The sequence below is a fragment of the Rhinatrema bivittatum genome, chromosome 6 (assembly GCF_901001135.1).
Source record: "Rhinatrema bivittatum chromosome 6, aRhiBiv1.1, whole genome shotgun sequence".
In the NCBI taxonomy this organism is placed as follows: domain Eukaryota; kingdom Metazoa; phylum Chordata; class Amphibia; order Gymnophiona; family Rhinatrematidae; genus Rhinatrema; species Rhinatrema bivittatum.
Window position 1 is genome coordinate 205399557 of NC_042620.1, and position 18094 is coordinate 205417650.

The window sequence follows — 18094 nt, forward strand, 5'->3', positions numbered from 1 at the left end:
TGCTGATTACAGCAATGATCACAGAAAGGGAAAGTGGCAACTCAGTGTAAACAGGTCTGCAGAAATGGAACAGCTGATATAACAAAGCATTCTTAATGCTTGGAAAAGGCTTGGACAGTCCATGTTAAGAGAGTGCACTGAAAGTGGACTAAGCAGCTCAGTCATTCAAAGGGTCCAGACAGTCCATGTTGAGAGAGTGCATTGAAAGTGGGCCAGGCAGCTCAGTCTTTCAAAAGACTTAGTCAGTCCATGTTGAGAAAGTGCACCGAAAGTGGGCCAGGCAGCTAAGGTGACATTGGAGGCAGGAAGATGATGTCTGGAGACAGCAGTATGGAGGCAGGAAGACGATGACTGGAGACAACAGTATGAAGGTAGGAAGACGATGACTGGAGACAGCTGAATGGAGGCAGGAGGGTGATGCTTACAGACTGAAGGCAATCTAGATAAGAAGCCCAGCACAGGGACTCTTCATCCAGGACAGGCAGCCACTCTCCCATCTAGCAGGCACTAGGACTCTTCAGCCAGGACAGGCTAGGCACGTACTCTCCCATTTAGCTGCACAGGGACTCTTCAGCCAGGACAGACCAGGTTCAATGGATGCTTGCAGCATTCGCTGTAGTGAAGGCCCTTCATCTTCTTCCTCAAGTACATTTGCCACTACAAGACTTCTTGCTGAATGGTGGCATTTGCTCCTGGCCACGGCTCCCGGCCTGTTCTGTGAGATGGGGGCTGCTTTGGAGAATTCTGGATTACTGGGAAGAAGGTGAAGGACTTGGGGCTGGATGTTGCAAAGCTTGACAAATTTGGCCCAGAGTGGCATTTAGATTATTAAGGGCTGCTGACATCACGTTGAAGCCTTAAGAGACAGTAAGGTTAAGCTGTTGTCTAGATCTTTTTCCTGGGTGGTAGCTCCTAATATGGAACCTAACATCATGTAACTACAGCATGGATTATTTTTCCCTATACACTCTACCTTGCACTTGTGAGCGGGGTTCAGCAGTGTGCCACACTGACATAGTGCATCAGAAGATTCACGCTCAGTTAGCCCTGGGTAGAATGGCTGGGCCATTCACTGATCCTTCATTTGCAGAGATGATATTTTCGCCTTTGGCAGTTGTGCCAGAAAAGGAGCCTGGAAAATTTAGGCTCGTTCAAAACTTGTCTCATCTGCCGGGAAGGTCAGTGAATGATCATTTGCTGCGGGATGAATGTTCCATCCAATACGCCTCATTTGACAGTGCCGTTGAATTGTTGAGGGTCTGCGGAAAGGGTGCATTGATGTCGAAGACCAACATTGAATCGGCTTTCAGGTTGCTTCCCATCCATCCACGTTGCTTTCTCCTGTTGAATTTTCATTTTAGAGGACAATACTATTTTGACAAATGTATGCCAGTGGGCGGTGCTGTTTCTTGTTCATGCTTTGAGCTGTTCAGTTCTTTCCTGCTTTGGGTGATTGAGCAACGAGTGGGTGTTAGGAACATCATACGCTATCTGGATGATTTTTTCTTTGTGGGAACCAGCAGGTCTAACAATTGCACCAGACTTTATTCAAATTTCAGGGCTATGCTTCTGATTTCGGCATGCTGCTGGCAGGTGAGAAAACTGAGGGCCCGTCCAAGGTCATGTCCTCCTTGGTCTTCGAGCTCAATTCAGAAGAGATGGTATCTAGGCTGCCTATCGATAAGCTGTCCAAGTTAGGGAAAATGCTTTAGCATGCATTGCTAGCGAGGCAGCTGACATTGGCCAGCATTCAGTCCCTTGTGGGTAGCCAGAACTTCATGTATTGGGTCATCCTGATGGGGAGGGTATTCCTGAGAAGACTGACCCAGGCTACTGCAGGTATCAGTCGACCGCATCATTTTATCCAGGTATTGGCGGCCACGAAGAAGGATTTGGCGATATAAATCAACTTCTTCAGCGAATTTAATGGTGTATCTATGTGGCAGGAACTTCCAGTCTCTAACTGCAACTTGGGCCTGTACCCTAATGCATCAGAAGGTTGGGGATTTGGGGTATATTGCCTGGGCTCATGGTGCGCTGAGCCATGGCCTTCAGCATGGAGAGATGGAAGCCTGACAAAGAACATAACATTTCTCGAATAATTTCCCATATTGGTCACATTAGTGGTGTGGGGTGTTAGAATAAGAGAATAATCATGAACTCAACGGCTCGGGTACATCAGGGGTTTGCTATGTTTGTTCAGTGAAAGCTGCAGCCTTTATACCCACAATTAATTTTCATCTGTCATTACTTGAGTTGGGATATTGGTTGGGGTTTGGGGGAGGAGGTGGTGGGGAGCAGTAGTGTGGTGGCAGGGGGAACATCCCAGCTGCCAATGTTAATACCAAGGATTGGGCCCCTGCCCGGGGCGACAGCTTTGCACCAGGTGGGCCCTCCCATCTCACATGCTGCCCCCCCATCCCATGTCAGGGGGTTACTTACTGGTTGCGATATGTCGGGCAGGGAGACAGAGAGTATGTCACCCTTCTGCCGCTTTCCCATTCTCCCCTGTGCTCCTCTGTCAGTGGCATTCATCCGGTGCATGTGCTGGGCTGGTGAGCTTTCTGCCAGCCACGCACAAGCGAGATGCAGAGAGGAGGCTAGGTCTGGCACTCGGCAATGACGTGGGCAGGAATTTAAAGCCCAGTGGCGCCGACCCAGGCGCCATATTTGTAACGGCAGCGGAATTCACACCCTCCCACTCAATTCAGTTATTATAGTGGCTGATGTTATAATTGCAATTCAGTGTCAAATAGTGATTTTGTTAGATAGCAGTTAGACTGAGATTGTGCTTGTGTGTCATGTATTGTTTCATATGCAGTGTTGCAGCTTGGGGTGTCAGGGTGGTGGTGGGGGGGGGATGAGATGTTGAACTTGGTGCCAGGGGCTATTGCTGGACTATGTCCTGTTGAGGACTTGTGCGAGGGTGCCATTGGGCGCAGTAGACTCCAGAAGTGGGCCACTCTTACTTGGAAATGCAGCGGGGGGCTGGATGCATCATTGCTGTCTTGCTTGTGCGTGGCAGACGGTGATTGGGGGCAATGTGGAGATACTGCACATGAACTCAATGGCTTGGGTACATCAGGGGTTTGCTATGTTTGTTCAATAAAAGCTGTGGCCTTTACACCTACAATAGATTTGCATCTATCGTTACTTGAGTTGTGCTTATTGAGATATTGGTTGGAAGTCGGGGGTGGGGTTGGCGGGGCGCAGTGGTGGGGGGACTATTCTGGCTGCCAGTATTGTTAAATTACAATTGGATTGTGAAAAATTGCAGATGGACCTTGTGAGATTGGGAGATTAAGCATCCAAATGGAAGATAAAATTTTATGTGGACACATGCAAAGTCATGCACATAAGGAAAAATAATCCAAACTGTAGTTACATAATGTTAGGTTCTGTAAGAAAAATAATCTAGATGTTATTGTGGACAATATGTTGAAATCCTTGGCTCAATGTGCAAAGGCGATTTAAAAAAAATGCAAACAGAATGTTAGGAATTATTAGGAAAGGAATGGAGAATAAAGCAAAGAACATCATAATATCTCTGAATTGATCTATGATGTGACTGCACCTAGAGTACTGTGTGCAGTTCTGGTTGTCTCATCTTAAAAGAGGTCTATCAGAACTAGAAAAGATACAGAGAAGGATGACCAAAATGATAAAGGGGATGAAACAGCTTCCCTATGAGGAAAAGCTAAAGAGGTTAGGTTGCTTCAGCTTGGAGAAGAGACAGCTGAGGGGGGATATGGTAGAGGTCTATTAAACCATGAGTGGAATGGAACAGGTAAATATGAATCAGTTGTGTATTCTTTCAAAATTTAAATAGACTAGGGGACAATCCATGAAGTTACCAAATAGTGCATTTAAAACAAATCGGAGAGAATACATTCACTTAATGCAGAGTTAGGGTCTGAACTTCATTGCTGGAGGATGCAGAAAAATCAATCAGCATAGCTGGGTTTAAAAAAGGTTAGTTTACCTATACCAGCTGCCTCCCCAGCCCTTGGGCATGCTGGGGTCAGGACAGGCAGCAATCTGGCGATACCAGGACAGGCCAAGAGTCAGGGCAGGCAGCAAGTGAACAAGGTCAGGTCCAGGCAGCAAGCACACATGCTCAGGTTCAAAGCAAGAGGTTCGGTCCAGGCAGCAGGCACTCGTGATCAGTACCAAGGCAAGAGGTCAGAATCTGGAAGTCAGGCTGAGGATAACAAAGACACACAGGAATTACTGGATGAGACGGATAGGGAAAGAAAGGCTGGGTGAGGCAGATTAGGCATTCAAGGCTGGACGAGGCAGGCTGGGCAAAGCAGGAGCAAATCAGGAACTCAGGACAATCAGGAATGCAGGAGCAAAAAGCATGAGACCCAGTGCTGAGGGAAGACTTCAATGTACAGCTGGGCCTTAAATTCCCAGCTGTGTGATGTCATCAGGATGAGTTGGTAGCTTGGGTTCCTGCTGCAGGCCTGTCAAAGGATGGGCCACCTGTGGGTGAGAAAAGATGGCCTTCTACTGGCGGCCTCTTGCCGTGTCAGAGGTGCATTGCGGCCTAATGGCTGTGTCAAGATCCAGGACCTCAAGGGAGTGAGTGATGCTGGTCGTGGGAACTGCCCATGACTGGCAAATGTAACAATTAGCTTTGACAAAGTTATATTGACAAGGTTTCCTACAGCATTATCTCATGTACTGTGATTTATATCGCGAAAAACTTTTAGTTCTCTGTCTCTGCTTACTGGTAGGGAGGCATAACTCACTCTTCTGGACTGGTTTGATAGGAAATTATCAGAAAAGATGAAATTTCTCCTTTTGGGCCATTAACAGAGCCCTGGATTAACTAGGAAAAGTACTATTGATTCTCTTCTGTCACAGCCTCCCAGCAAGCTTCATAATACTATTTATTTATTTATTTATTTTATGATTTTCCAAAATGAATACAAAGAACAAACTTTGCCCAAAAACTTTCAGGGAGAATTAACAAAAGAAAATCACAATAGAGGAAAATTCACAGAAGGTGATTCATAGAAACAACGTATTACTCTCTGAATATAGACCTTCCAAGCAATAAGGGGTGGGAGAGAGGAAAATTAGGAGAAAAAAAAAGGAAATTAAAATAAATGAAAAGGCATTAGCATGAATCCCCAACCCACTTTCACATAGGACAGTCGAGTCTTTATTTAATTTAGAGGTGCTGGAGAAGTTTCCAAATTCCTCCTATCAGTAAAAATTGAAAGCTGTTCAGGAGCAAAGAAAATATAACATTCATTTCTAAGTCTGATAACGCATTTGTAAGGATATCCCCATAGCCTGAACCTCTGGGCGCAGAGCCAAAATATTCCTACATCTTTGTGTGACCCTTGCCAGGACAGGATAAATCCTAACCAGTTGACTTAAAAAGTCCTCTGACTGATTTTTAAAGGAACATTTCATTATATAGGAACCATCTTTATCAGTAAAAAAAGAAACAAACAATGTTGGTCTTTCAATAATTTCAATAGATGTAGATTCCAAAAGCTGAGTCAGATTAGACAAATCCAACGAGGCCTGAGAGGCCTCACGCCTGCAAGAGTTTTTCCAAAAAGGAGGAAAGTACAACTTATTGACAGAAGGAATAGACTCTGAAGGGAGAGGTAAAACGTCCATAAGATACTTTCTGAGAGTCATTTGAGGTATTTCACCCATAACCTTAGGAAAATTGGTGAAATGCAAATTGAGAGACCTCGAACGATTCTCCAACAGTTTTATTCTGCGAGCAAGAATGCTGAGTTCTTGAATCATGGTAGCATTAACAACCTGTACTCTTTGAACAGCAGTTTCCAATAAACTAATTTTCCTTGAATGCTCAGCCATTTGCATTGGAAAAGGTACAGAGAAGGGTGACCAAAATGATAAAGGGGATAGAATGGCTCCCCTATGTGAAAAGGCTAGAGAGATTAGGGCTGTTCAGCTTCAAGAAAAGACAGCTGAGAGAGGATATGTTAGAGGTCTACAAAATCATGAGTGGAACAGAATGGGTAAATGTAAATCAGTTATTTGCTCTTTCAAAAATACAAAGACTAGGGGACACTCCATGAAGTCTGTAAGTAACACATTCAAAACAAATCAGAGACAATTCTTTTTCACTCAATGCACAGTAAAGCCCTGAAATTGATTGCTGGAGGATGTGGTTAAGGTGGTTAGTGTAGCTGGGTTTAAAAAAAGTTTGGACAAGTTTCTGGAGGAGAAGTCAACGAATTGTTATTAACCAAATAGATTTAAGAAATAGCCACTATATATCACCGCACGAAAGCAGCATGGAATCTATTTATTATTTGGGATCTTGTCAAGTACTTGTGACCTGGATTGGCGATTATTAGAAACAGGATACAAGATACTATCTGAGCCAATATGGAAAATACACCTGAATATTTCCATTAACCTGGTAATCCATATATTAATTTGTAGGGCTTTGTTCTCTAATAAGCTGAGTAAATTTCCCACATATTTCAGCTGTGCATATGTAGACACTTATGTCTAACTTTTCAGCTAAGCACCTAACTTTGAGAGCTGGGCTCATTAATTTGAGAGGTATGTTTAAATTGAAAAGAAAATCAGTGCTCAAGTCAAGAATGCCTTTGGATATTTTGTGTAATCTACAGAATTCATGTTTCCAATCTTGTTAATTTTATTCCTGAGGAAACTAGTGTTTTTAAAATTTCTGACAACTCCTCCTCTTACTTATTTCTACAGTTAAGAGCCTAAATGAAACTGAGGTGTAATAGTCGTCAGAGTCCTATGTGGCCAGTAGATTGATATATGTGGAATATAAATACAGTATGAGCAACTGAGAGAAGAAGAGTTCTATAAGATGGGAGTGTGCTTATAATGACTGTTACAACTTTTTGGAAAAAAAGTGTGCATTTAAAATAAATTGTATCTATTAATAAGACCAAAAGAAGAATAAATAGAACTAAGAAACTGGCAAGCTGATATTGCAAGCAATCTTACTGATAGCGCTGCTATAAATAGCTCCTGTAAACCTGTGACTGTTTCTTTAGAATCAGGCTTCTATATGCTTGATTCATACAAAGTATAATCTTTTTTCTTGCAGCCATCAGCGGACGTTTGTGCTTGAGGTGATGGGAAGACACTGTGGGTAAGAAAATAGTTTACAACATTGCTTTATGAATCTCAGAGCAAATTTTGACCAAGTGAACACTGGATATGAACAATCTTCTTTAATATCAGCTCTTCTAAATTAGAACTGTGCAGTCACAATGATGTTGCTGTCTGCTCGATTCTCTGGCTGAAACAATTTGTCTCTAAGGAGAAGTGTTGGGATTTAATTATGACCCAAGTTAGTCCACATGCTGTTACCATGACCTCCAAGGACCCATTTAGCATCTGTTTTTTCTTATAATAATGGTGAGGTCAGTATTCAGATATCCCTACAATGGATAACTTATCCAGCTAAAGTTATCCGGAAAGTTATCCAGAATATTCAGTAGGATAAAAGACCCCACTGAATATCTCTGAATAGTGTTATCTGGCTAACTAGAGGCCAGCTAGAGTTAGCCAAGAAAATAAATTTGGCTATCAGAATTAGCAGAATAATTTTCCCGGTTAATTCATCCTTGCCCCTGAACACCCCTGAAATGCCGTTAACTTATTCAGCTAAATTTAGCCGGTTAAGTGCCGATGATATTGAAAAGTTGGCATACAGCTGGATGATTCACAAGTTATTTAGCTAAATGCCTTTGAATGTTGTCCTTATAGGACCAGATATTCAGCAATATCTGGCGAAGTTACAAGGGATATTCAGCGGCACATCTATGCTGCTGAATGTCCACGCACAGATTGTACTTAGCCGGATAGGTTATATCCAGCTAAATTAGACCAGCTCTGTGACTGGTCTAACTTATTCGATAAACTTAACCAAAAGAATGAATATCGCTACTTATCTGATTAAATTAACCGGGTAAGTAGAGCTTCCCTGATCTGCCAACTGCCCGTCCACTTTGTATGCAGCTAAAAGATAAGTGACTTATCAAGCTATCTAGTGGCCGCTGAATGTGCTTTGAATATGTTACCCAATACCATAATAACCCAGAATTGCTCACTATTTTTTGTGGCCAATGGAAGCTAAATGTACAATTTACAGAACTTAGACTTTGGACAGCTCCTTTTGTCATTTCTTGCAGACTTTTGCTAGATATAGGAGCCTTAACAATCATCTCAGTTTTACACACAGATACTTGTCACCTTCCACAACAGTCAGTCATTGTAACATTACAGAATATGTTTAGTTATTTAATTCTGTAACTTTCCTAGGTTACAGCTTAATTCAGGGATTTCCAAACTACGGCCTGCGGACCGAATGGGCCCTGCAGAGCTCATTTGGCCAGCCTGCTAGGATTTTCTTTCATCCTGCTGGAATCGGCCCATGAAAGCTTATTTATTTTTTTACTCATGGCTGGTGTTGAGAAGAGGCCCTGGGACGCCGGCTGATGAAAGACACCGCTGATGGGGAGGCCCAAGCCCCACAAGTAGGAGAAGAGCACTGGGATCTGCAGCACTGAACAAGGCCACTGGTCAGGATCAGACCTGGCCAGTGTGAAGGGCAGTGGGTGAGTGAGTGAAGAGAAGGAAAGCAGGGACTGAAGGAGGGAGGTAAGAAAGGGAAGGGAAAGGAGGGGAAGGAATGAGCGGGGGGGCATAGGATGAGAAGGAAGGGAAAAGAGGGGAGGAAATGAGAGCCAGGGAAGGAAATGAAGAGAGTGAATGAAGGGGTAAGGAAGGGAAAGTAAAGGAGGGTAGCAGGGTGAGAGGAGAGTGAAGGGAGGGGATGTAGGAAGAGATTGAATGAGGGAAGAGGAGAGAAATGAGAGGGAGGGGATGTGGGAAGGGAGGAAATGGAAAAGAAGGGAGTGAAGGGTGAGGAATGGAAGGGAAAAGAAAGGAGTAGAGGAGGAAGGAGTGAGTGAGGGGGAGTGAATATGGAAAGGGAAGAGAATGAGGGAAGGGTTTGGGAAGGGAGCGAATGAAGGGAGTGAGAAAGTAAATGAGAAGGAAGGGAGGGAAAGGTAAGGAAAGGGAGTGAATGAGGGGGGTAAGACAGGGAAAGGAGGGGAGGGAATGTGGGCAGGAAAGGAAGGGAATGAAGGAAGGGTGGAAAAGGAAAGGTAAGTTAGTGAATGAGGGGGTGAGAAAGGAAAGGAGGGGAACAGGGTGAGAGGGAGAGTAGGGTAAGGAAAGAGAGGGCAGTGCCTGAGAGGAGTGGGGTGAATGAGAGAGAAAGGAAGGGAGGGAAGGGAAGGGAGTGAATGAAAGGGAGAGGGATGCCTCCTCTGTTTCTTTTCATCTCCAGAGCAGCTCTCCCTCTCTTCTCTTCAGTTGCAAAGCTCCCTCAGCAGCTACGTTTCCTAAGAAAAATATTGTTTCTATGGCTTCAGGGCCAGTGCAAGGATCTGTAGTGCCCTTTGCAGAGCAATGTAACCCCACTCTCCCTAATTCACCCTGAGCTGAATGTGTCCTTCTGATAGTGGTAGGTACATAGAGTTATGGGCACCCTCTTATAGTTCTCTCTCACTCGCTTCTCGTTCTTTCTCTACCCCTCCCCCCAAACCTAGCAAGTGCTCCATGACTACCCCCCCTCCTTTTCCAGTTTGGAAATGGCGCCCTCGTGTACCCCAGTGTTACCCTGCCCACCTACACCGCCCTAGACAACTGCCTAGTCCTATCTAATGGTCGCGCCGGCCCTGTGTGGCTTTCTCTCCTTGAATTCAGGGGGAGTGAGGGGTTTGAGGGGGGTTTTTTTTTTGGTTTTTTTTGTAAAATAAACATTTTTCCTTTTGTTTGAGCAAAGACCATTCGCCCACAATGGCTGACAGAAAATGGCATGCTGTCTGTAATAGAAAAGCGTTCATTCGCATCACAAGGAGTGTATTTGGTTTTTAGGCATCAAACAAGATGTTGCAGATTGTATATTTTGTTCACGTCTCCTAGGGCTGTAAAATTATTTATTTGATTTATATTCAACTTTTTGACACTTAAAGCAAATTACATTCAGGTACTGGTAGGTATTTATCTCCAGACCACTTACAATCTAAGGGCCTGATTTTAAAAAGCATCTACATGCGTAAAACTGAGTTTTACATATGTAAATGCACTTTACTCAGGTAAGTGAGCTTTTGAAAATTGCTACAATTTAAACATATCTGTACCCCAGACCGTAGAAGTCATGGCCCTCTTGGCTGTTCTCTGAATCCAATTTCCCTTTTCCCCTGCCGTTGAAGTGGGGAACAATGTTGCAGTTGCATTAAAAGCATCAAGGTCTATTGGTTAAGGTTAGTACTCGCCATGCCTTCTGGTATGGGTAGTAACTGCCGCACCAGCAAGTTACCCCCATGCACAAGTTTTCTTTATTTCCTTTAGGACTTGGCTGTACAGGCAGTCCTGTGCTTTCTCCCTTATGTAGGCATATTGGTATCCCAGACTTTGGAAATCTGGGCCCTTGGTTGTCGTCTGAATCCAATTCCTCTTTCCCCCCCCCTGCCATTTAATTGGGGAGCAGTGTTGAAGTTGCATTAAAGAATAAATAACTTACCCAAACAGTGTGAGGATTTTCTTAAATATACATGTGTGAAATCTCACTCACAGTCCAACAGTGGGACAAAGCTCAGAAGTTAATTTTTTGAAAGACTATCATAAAGCACTGTTAGGCACTCATAAGTATGTGCTTCAAACTCCCATCAATGTGCTAAACCTTTTGTAATCATCTGTCATTCAAAATCATGTGTGTATATCTATTTTTCTGAAACTTTTTTTTTGTTCCATTTAAAACTCCACAATACCTTTCGCAATTAAAAAAAACAAAAACTGCACTTATCTGAGTGCTGAAACGACCAGGAACAAAGTGTCTCCCCACAGGGAGAGCACCAGTGTGTCTGATATCCAAGATGATTTTAACAACCTTTTTTTGTCCTTCGGAAGAAATGTGCAGATCACACTAATGGTTTAAGTAGGAATCCCGGTTTCTAAAAGAATAATAAACTGCATTAAATCTCAAAAGAACTTGCATGCTATAACAATTGTAAACATGTCCACATCATAAAAAAGCACAACCGAGTGAAAAGTCTAATTATTGCTAATATGGTATCACAGCCACTTCAAGGCTAAATAAAAAGATAAAGGTAATGCTTTGAACAGAGGAGAGGCGCGGTTTTAGTGGCTGGGAAGACTGCACTGGATCTTGGTTGAGCTGCGAAGGGTTTGCTGTGCGGTGGTGTTATTTGGCCATGTGGTGTGGCAGTGCAGTTGTTTACTGCATGGACGGGCCTAGTGGCAGTCAGCACGCCTCATGGTTGACATATCGTGTGGCAGTGCATGCCGCTCTTGTGGCAATGCGCACTCGGAGTGTCACATGCTGTTTTGTGCTCCTGCTGCCTCTCCAGAAGAGAGAGCGGGTTCGGACTGCCTGAGGCCATGGTGGAGCAGCAGCCCAGAGCAAAATCAGGTGCGGGAGTGCCTGGCACGTCGGCACCTTCTCCCCCGCTGGGCACAGGAAAGGTGGCCATCTTGTCCAGGGCTGAAGGCCCATTGGGACTGTTTCAGGGGTGTGATGATCTCCCCCCTCCACTATCGCTGGTGGGCCAGAGTGTTACCTATTGTACAGATCCCGATTCCGACAAGGAAGGGGATCCCTCTGGGGTCAGGTTGGTTGATCCTGCACCTTTCTCCTTAGAGTTCGTCTTCCTGTTGCATAAGGCATATTTGGTGCAAAAGGCAGCTGGCAAGCAAGCGGACCATGCTCAGAAGCCGGGGGTTCCGCAGCCGGCTAAGAGACCTGCTAGTACTGAGGGTCCAGTTCTGCGAAAGGCGCCTAGGGTCCTCAGGATGAGGACAGTGGTGGGCAATCTGGATATCAATTCTGATGAGTCGGAAGGGGCCCCACGGGTTCCTGACCTTCTGGACCCTGCTGGGTTCGGCAGCAATCCAGCTGTACCCGATATTAACCTGGATGCTCCAGATCCAGATGGAGGGTTGGATCAGTGCCAGTGGGTGAAGGGGACGACCCTAAGGTGGTATGATTTTTCAGGAAAGAAGAGTTGTGGCCCTTAATTTCTCATATTCTGGAGGAACTTGGGATCAAAGTCTCTCAAAAAGAAACTGATCAAGAGGTCATGGATGACCTGAGGGGTCCAGCAAAAGCCTTTCCTTTTCACAAGTCTGTGAAGAAACTCATCATCAGGGAGTGGGACACCCCAGAGATGGGCCTCAAGGTAGGCCAAGTGATGGCAAAATTGTATCCATTGCCAGAGGACATGCTTGAGTTATTGGCGATTCCTAAGGTGGATCGGTGTCTGCAGTCACTAAGAAGATCACTATTCCTGTGGCTGGTTCAGCAGCGCTGAATGATGTACAGGATAGAAAGTTGGAGATTAATCTCAAGAAGATATTTGAGGTGGCGGTGCTTGGCATTTGGGCTGCTGTGTGCAGTAGCTTCATGCAGAGGGCTAGTTTGTGCTGGGTTCAGTAATTGCAGACTACGAGGCCGCTATCTCCATCCAAGGTTAAGCAAGCGGACTGCCTGGAAGCAGCAGCAGCTTATGTAGCAGATACTCTATATGACCTCGTAAGAACATCCTCCAGAATTATGATGTCTGTGGTATCAGCCAGAAGGCTCCTTTGGATGAGAAACTGGTTGGCGGATGTTTGGTCTAAGTTTCATTTGGGAGCATTGTCTTTCAAGGGGAAGCTTCTGTTTGGGAAGACTTAGAGGAGCTTGTGAAGTGTCTTGGGGAGACTAAAGGGCATAGGCTGCCAGAGGACAAGTCCAGAGAAAACAGGAGTTTCTTTTCTGGGCGGCCCCAGTTTCGGTCAAACAGGCGGTTTTGGCCGAGTAGACTTTCAGCGGGAGCTCAGAGGCAAGGTGTCGGGAGGCACCAGGCCTGGAACCAGTCCTTTTGAGGCCACAGAAAGTCAGGTTCAGATGGCCTCGGTCAGGGCTCTGGTGGAGCTAAGTCCTCACAATGAAGCGAGGCCGATCCACTCCTCTCTTCCTCTGATTGGAGGCCATCTGGCTCTATTTTACGAGGAGTGGATCAAGGTCACGTTGGATCAGTGGGTTCTCAGTGTGATAAAAGACAGTTACACATTAGAATTCTCTCGTCCGCAGCGGGAATTGTTTATGGTTTCCCCTTGCGCTCTGTTCAACAAGAGAAAGGTGGTTCAGGAGACCGTGGACCAGTTGAAAGCTCTGGAAGCTGTAGTTTCCATTCCATTGGGGGAACGAGGGACAGGAAGATACTTCATATATTTCATGGTTCCGAAAAAAGAGGGGTTCTTCCGTCCAATTTTGGATCTAAAGAAAGTGAATATGGCTCTCAAGGTTCCTCATTTTCGAATGGAAACTCTACATTTGGTGATTGCAGCAGTGCGCAAGGGAGAGTTCCTGGCTTCCCTGGACTTGTCCGAAGCATACCTGCACATTCCAATCTGCTTGGATCACCAGCTGTTTCTCCACTTCATGATCCTCAGGAAACATTTTCAGTTTTGTGCCCTTCCATTCGGTTTGGCGACAGTGCCTCGAACGTTCACCACATTGTGGCGGTGGTGCTCAGGAAGAGGGGCATATTGGTGCATCCATACCTGGAACACTGGTTCAGTCAGAGGTGCTTGGTACTCAGGTGGTGGCTCAGGTCCTCCAGCACTTGAAATCCCTAGGATGGGTGGTAAACCTGCTGAAGAGTCATTCCTCCCAGTCTCAGGTTCTGGAATTCTTGGGCGTGCGCTTCAAAACCAGGGTAGGAAAGGTTTTCCTCCTGGAGGAGTGTATTCTCAAACTGTAGAAGCAGGTGCACATGCTGTTGGAAACTGCAGTCCCCAGGATCTGGGATTATCTTCAGTTGTTGAGCATAATGGCCTCTACATTGGACTTGGTCCCTTGGGCATTCACGCATATGAGGCTTCTGCAATAGTCTCTTTTTTCCCGATGGGACCCATTATCAGAGTAGTTCTATCTGCCTCTCTCTCTCTCTCTCTCTCTCTCTCGGAACCTGCCAGGTCCAGTCTGTCATAGTGGCTTGATCAAGAACAGTTGAGACAGTGGACTTGGAGGTTCCGGATTGGGTGGTAGTTACCACCGATGCCAGTCTTTCCGGCTGGGGGGGGGGCGGTATGCCAGAATCCCAGGGGCAATGGTCCAAAGAAGAGAAGTCCTGGTCTATCAATCGTTTGGAGATGAGGGCAGTGAGGTATGCCATAGTGGCATTTCTGCCTTTGTTGAGTGGCCGCTTGGTGCTCATTCTGTCAGACAACGCGACCATGGTAGCTTATATCAACTGTTAAGGGAGAACTGGGAGTCAAGCAATAGCCCTAGAAACGCAGGAGTTGTTTCTGTGGACAGCGCAGCATCTAGCTATGCTAGCGGCGTCTCACATTGCTGGAGTGGACAATGTGCAGGCAGATTTTCTCAGTCGTCAGAAACTGGATCCTGGGGAGTTGGAGCTGTCGCCGGTGGGTGACTCCTTGCCTGAATTTGATGGCGACATGGAAGAATGCCAAGGCACCCCAGTTCTTCAGTCACTGAGGAGAGCACAGAGCAGAGGGCATAGATGCTCTAATTCTATCCTGGCCCCGAGGGATTCTTCTTTATATGTTTCCTCCGTGGCCCTTGGTGGGGAAACTGATAAGACGAATAGAAAATCATCCCAGGGAAGTGATTCTGGTGGTGCCAGAGTGGCCAAGGCGCCCATGGTTCACAGATCTAGTCAACCTGGTGGTGGACGGTCTGCTCAGGCTCACGCATCTGTCAGCACTGCTTCAGCAAGGTCCAATATTTTTAGATTGGGCGGATTGCTTCTGTCTAGCAGCTTGGCTTTTGAGAGGAAGCGTTTGAGAGAAAAAGGATATCTGGAGGTTGTCATTTCCACCTTGTTGCAGGTTAGAAAGACTTCCACTTCGATGTCATATTAAGGGTCTGGAAGGTCAGTAAGTCCTGGTGCACGAGTCGAGGAATAGTCACAACACAGGCTTCAGTAGCTAACATCTTAGTCATTTTGCAGAAAGGTTTGGTTAAAGGCCTGGCTTTTAACTCTCTTAAGGTTCAAGTTATGGCCTTGGGCTATTTATGGGGCAAGGTGCATGGAGTGACCTTGGTTGCGCACCCGAATGTTGTTCGCTTTCTCTGAGGAGCAAAGCATCTGTGCGGAAAATATTTCCCTCATGGAATCTTAATCTTGTCCTGCGACGGTTGTGTGCAGCTCTTTTTGAGACTTTGAGAAGGACAGCAGTAAAGGATCTCACTTTGAAGGTGGTGTTTCTGGTAGCTATTAGTTCCGCTTGAAGGATCTCTGAACTGCAAGCGATATCGTTTAGGGAGCTTTTTATGAAGATTTTGGATTCCGGGATATCTTTGAGGATGGTGCTCTTTTCTCCTGAAGATGGTGACCACTTTCCATTTGAATCAGACTATGGAGCTTCCAGCTTTTCCAGATTTGGACACGGCTACTCCGCATGCTAGAGAATTACAATTGTTGGATGTGAAGAGGGCTTTGTTGTGTTACCTCAAAGTCACCAATAGTTTCAGGGTGTTCGACCATTTCTTTGTCATGTGGAGTGGTCCTAGGAAAGGACAGAAAGGCTTCAAAATTCACGAAAGCAAGATGGTTAAAAGAGGCAATAACCTTGGCTTATATCTGCAAAGGCCATCCGTTTCCAGAAGGATTGAGGGCACATTTGGATAGATCTCAGGCGATTTCATGGGCTGAATGTCAGTTGATGTCGCTTCAAGAAGTTTGTCGTGTGGTTACACTCTGTTCCATAAATGGAGTTTTGTGTACCCCATCTCCATCTATGGTCTTGTCTACCAGGAACTGTTCTTCTCCAGCGTCTTTTTTATTAAACACTGAATTGAAATATTTGTTTAATATTTTTGCCATTTCTTCATCTCTCTCCACACATTGTTCCTTGTCACCTTTCAATTTCACTATTCCACTTCAGGCCTCCCTTATTTCTCTGACATACAGTATCTGAAAATGTTTGTCACCTCGCTTTACCTCTTTGGCAATCCTTTCTTCCGCTTGACCTTTTGCTTTCCTGATTTCTTTCTTTGTCTCCCTCAGTTTCACCAGATATTCTTTCTGTGTTCCTTTTTTTGGGATCCTTTATATTTCGGGAATACTGTTCTTTTTGCCTTTATTTTTTCAGCCATCTCCTTTGAGAACCAGATCAGTTTCTTTTTCCTCTTACTTTTGTTTAGTTTTCGAACATTTAGATTTGTTGCCTTTGTAATAGCTCCTTTTAATTTGGCCCACTGTTATTCCACCTCACTCATTTTCTCCCAATCTTCTAGTTCTTCCTCCAGGAACATTCCTATTTTGACAAAGTCAGTATTTTTGAAATTCAGTATTCAGGTCTTCGTGTGACTTCTCTATATTTTATTTGCGATATAAAACCATAATGTTTGATGATCACTGGTGCTCAGGTGAGCACCTGCATGGACATTTGAGATATTATCCCATTTGTGAGTACCAGGATAAGTATCCCATCCTCCCTCATGGGTTCCATTACAATTTGTTTTAGTAGAGCAGAGCCCCTTGAAGGACATCCACTATTTCTCAACTTCTTGTAGTATCCGCAGAAGGGATGCTCTAATCTACATCCGTTAGATTAAAATCTCCAACAAGCAACACTTCTCCCTTCTTCCCACATTTTGGATATTTTTTACCAGTTCTTCTGTCTGAATCAGAGTCCTATAGACTACACTTATGTAAATGGAAGCACCATCTTCTTTTTTTAGGAAAACACATAATGCTTCTTCCCTGCCTCATGTCCCTTGCATTTCAGTTGCTTGGATATTGTTTCGGGCAGAAAGAGCTGCTACTTCAACTTTTCTGTCCTCTCTGTCCTTCCTGAACAAGTTGTAACCAGGGATGGCCGTATCCCAGTCATGAGAATAAGTGAACCATGTATCTGTAACAGCAACAATATCTAAGTCTGCTTCCACCATTGGAGCCTGCAGGTCTGGGATTTTATTGTCCATACTCTGATCATTTATGCTCATAGCTTTCCAGCTCTCTTTCAGCTTGCTTCTCTTCTTGGACATCTTTTCTGCCTAATCTGCTGATTTTTGTTAATTTCTTCACCCATTTCTTGGAGATGTTGGGGGTGACATTCCAATTTCCTTCTGCCACCCCTGTCTGCCTCTTCAGTTCTGCCTGACTTCTATCTCCCCAGGCCTGTTCAACTTCACTTGAGTATGTTCCTTTCCACTCCAGATTCCAGTCCAGCTTTAGCCTTAGGTTTCCTTCCTTGTTCAAGTCCTGCCGGCCACCAGAACCTAAGGGCTGATTCTGCGGGGAAGGTGGTTGGTATAGGCCAAAGATTGCTGGTTGACAAAACCATTGTTGGAGATGGGATGGATGAAACTCCATTTACAGAAGAGAATATATGGGAAGAGCTAGGAAAATAAGGTCTTGGGGCTGGATGAGGTACATCCCAGGATACTGAGGGAGCTCAGAGATGTGCTGGTGGATTTGCTGCAACAAGCCAGCACCTCAGCAACAGTCTCTTGGTACCCTTGTGTTAAAGTGCGTGTTGCTATCCTTGTCTCATTCTTGCCATGTGCCTTGTTCTCTGTTCATTGTCTTCTCCTAGCCTCCTCTGTACTCTGTTCCTTGTCTGATTCCTTGCCTATCCATCCTTGTTTCTGGCTTTGCTTGTTCCCTTCTTTGCTTGTCCTGCTAACCTTGTTTGTCTTGTCTATCCTGTTTGCATCGGACTGACTACCTGGATCCTGAACCTGGCCTGGCCCCTAACCTTCCATTTTTTGCTGCCTGCCCCGACCTCTGGCTTACATAAGAACATAAGAAATGCCATACTGGGTCAGACCAAGGGTCCATCAAGCCCAGTATCTTGTTTCCAACAGTGGCAAATCCAAGTCACAAGTACCTGGCAAGTACCCAAATATTAGATAGATCACAAGTTGCTTTTGCTTATTAATTACCATAATAATAGTTTATGGATTTATCCTCTAGGAACTTATCCAAACCTTTTTTAAATCCAGTTACACTAACTGCTGTAACCACATCCTCTGGCATGAATTCCAGAGCTTAAC

General features: G+C 44.9%; 1 protein-coding gene across 4 annotated transcripts in view; it reads left to right on the forward strand.

Moving 5' to 3' along the window:
* The window catches only part of PFKL (phosphofructokinase, liver type), a 236743-nt gene that overhangs the window by 105676 nt on the left and 112973 nt on the right, over positions 1-18094 (forward strand). For all 4 annotated transcript variants that reach the window (XM_029606470.1, XM_029606472.1, XM_029606471.1 and 1 more), the window contains one exon: positions 7088-7132. In XM_029606470.1, the coding sequence (XP_029462330.1) occupies positions 7088-7132 (45 nt within the window). The remainder of the gene's footprint in view (positions 1-7087; positions 7133-18094) is intronic.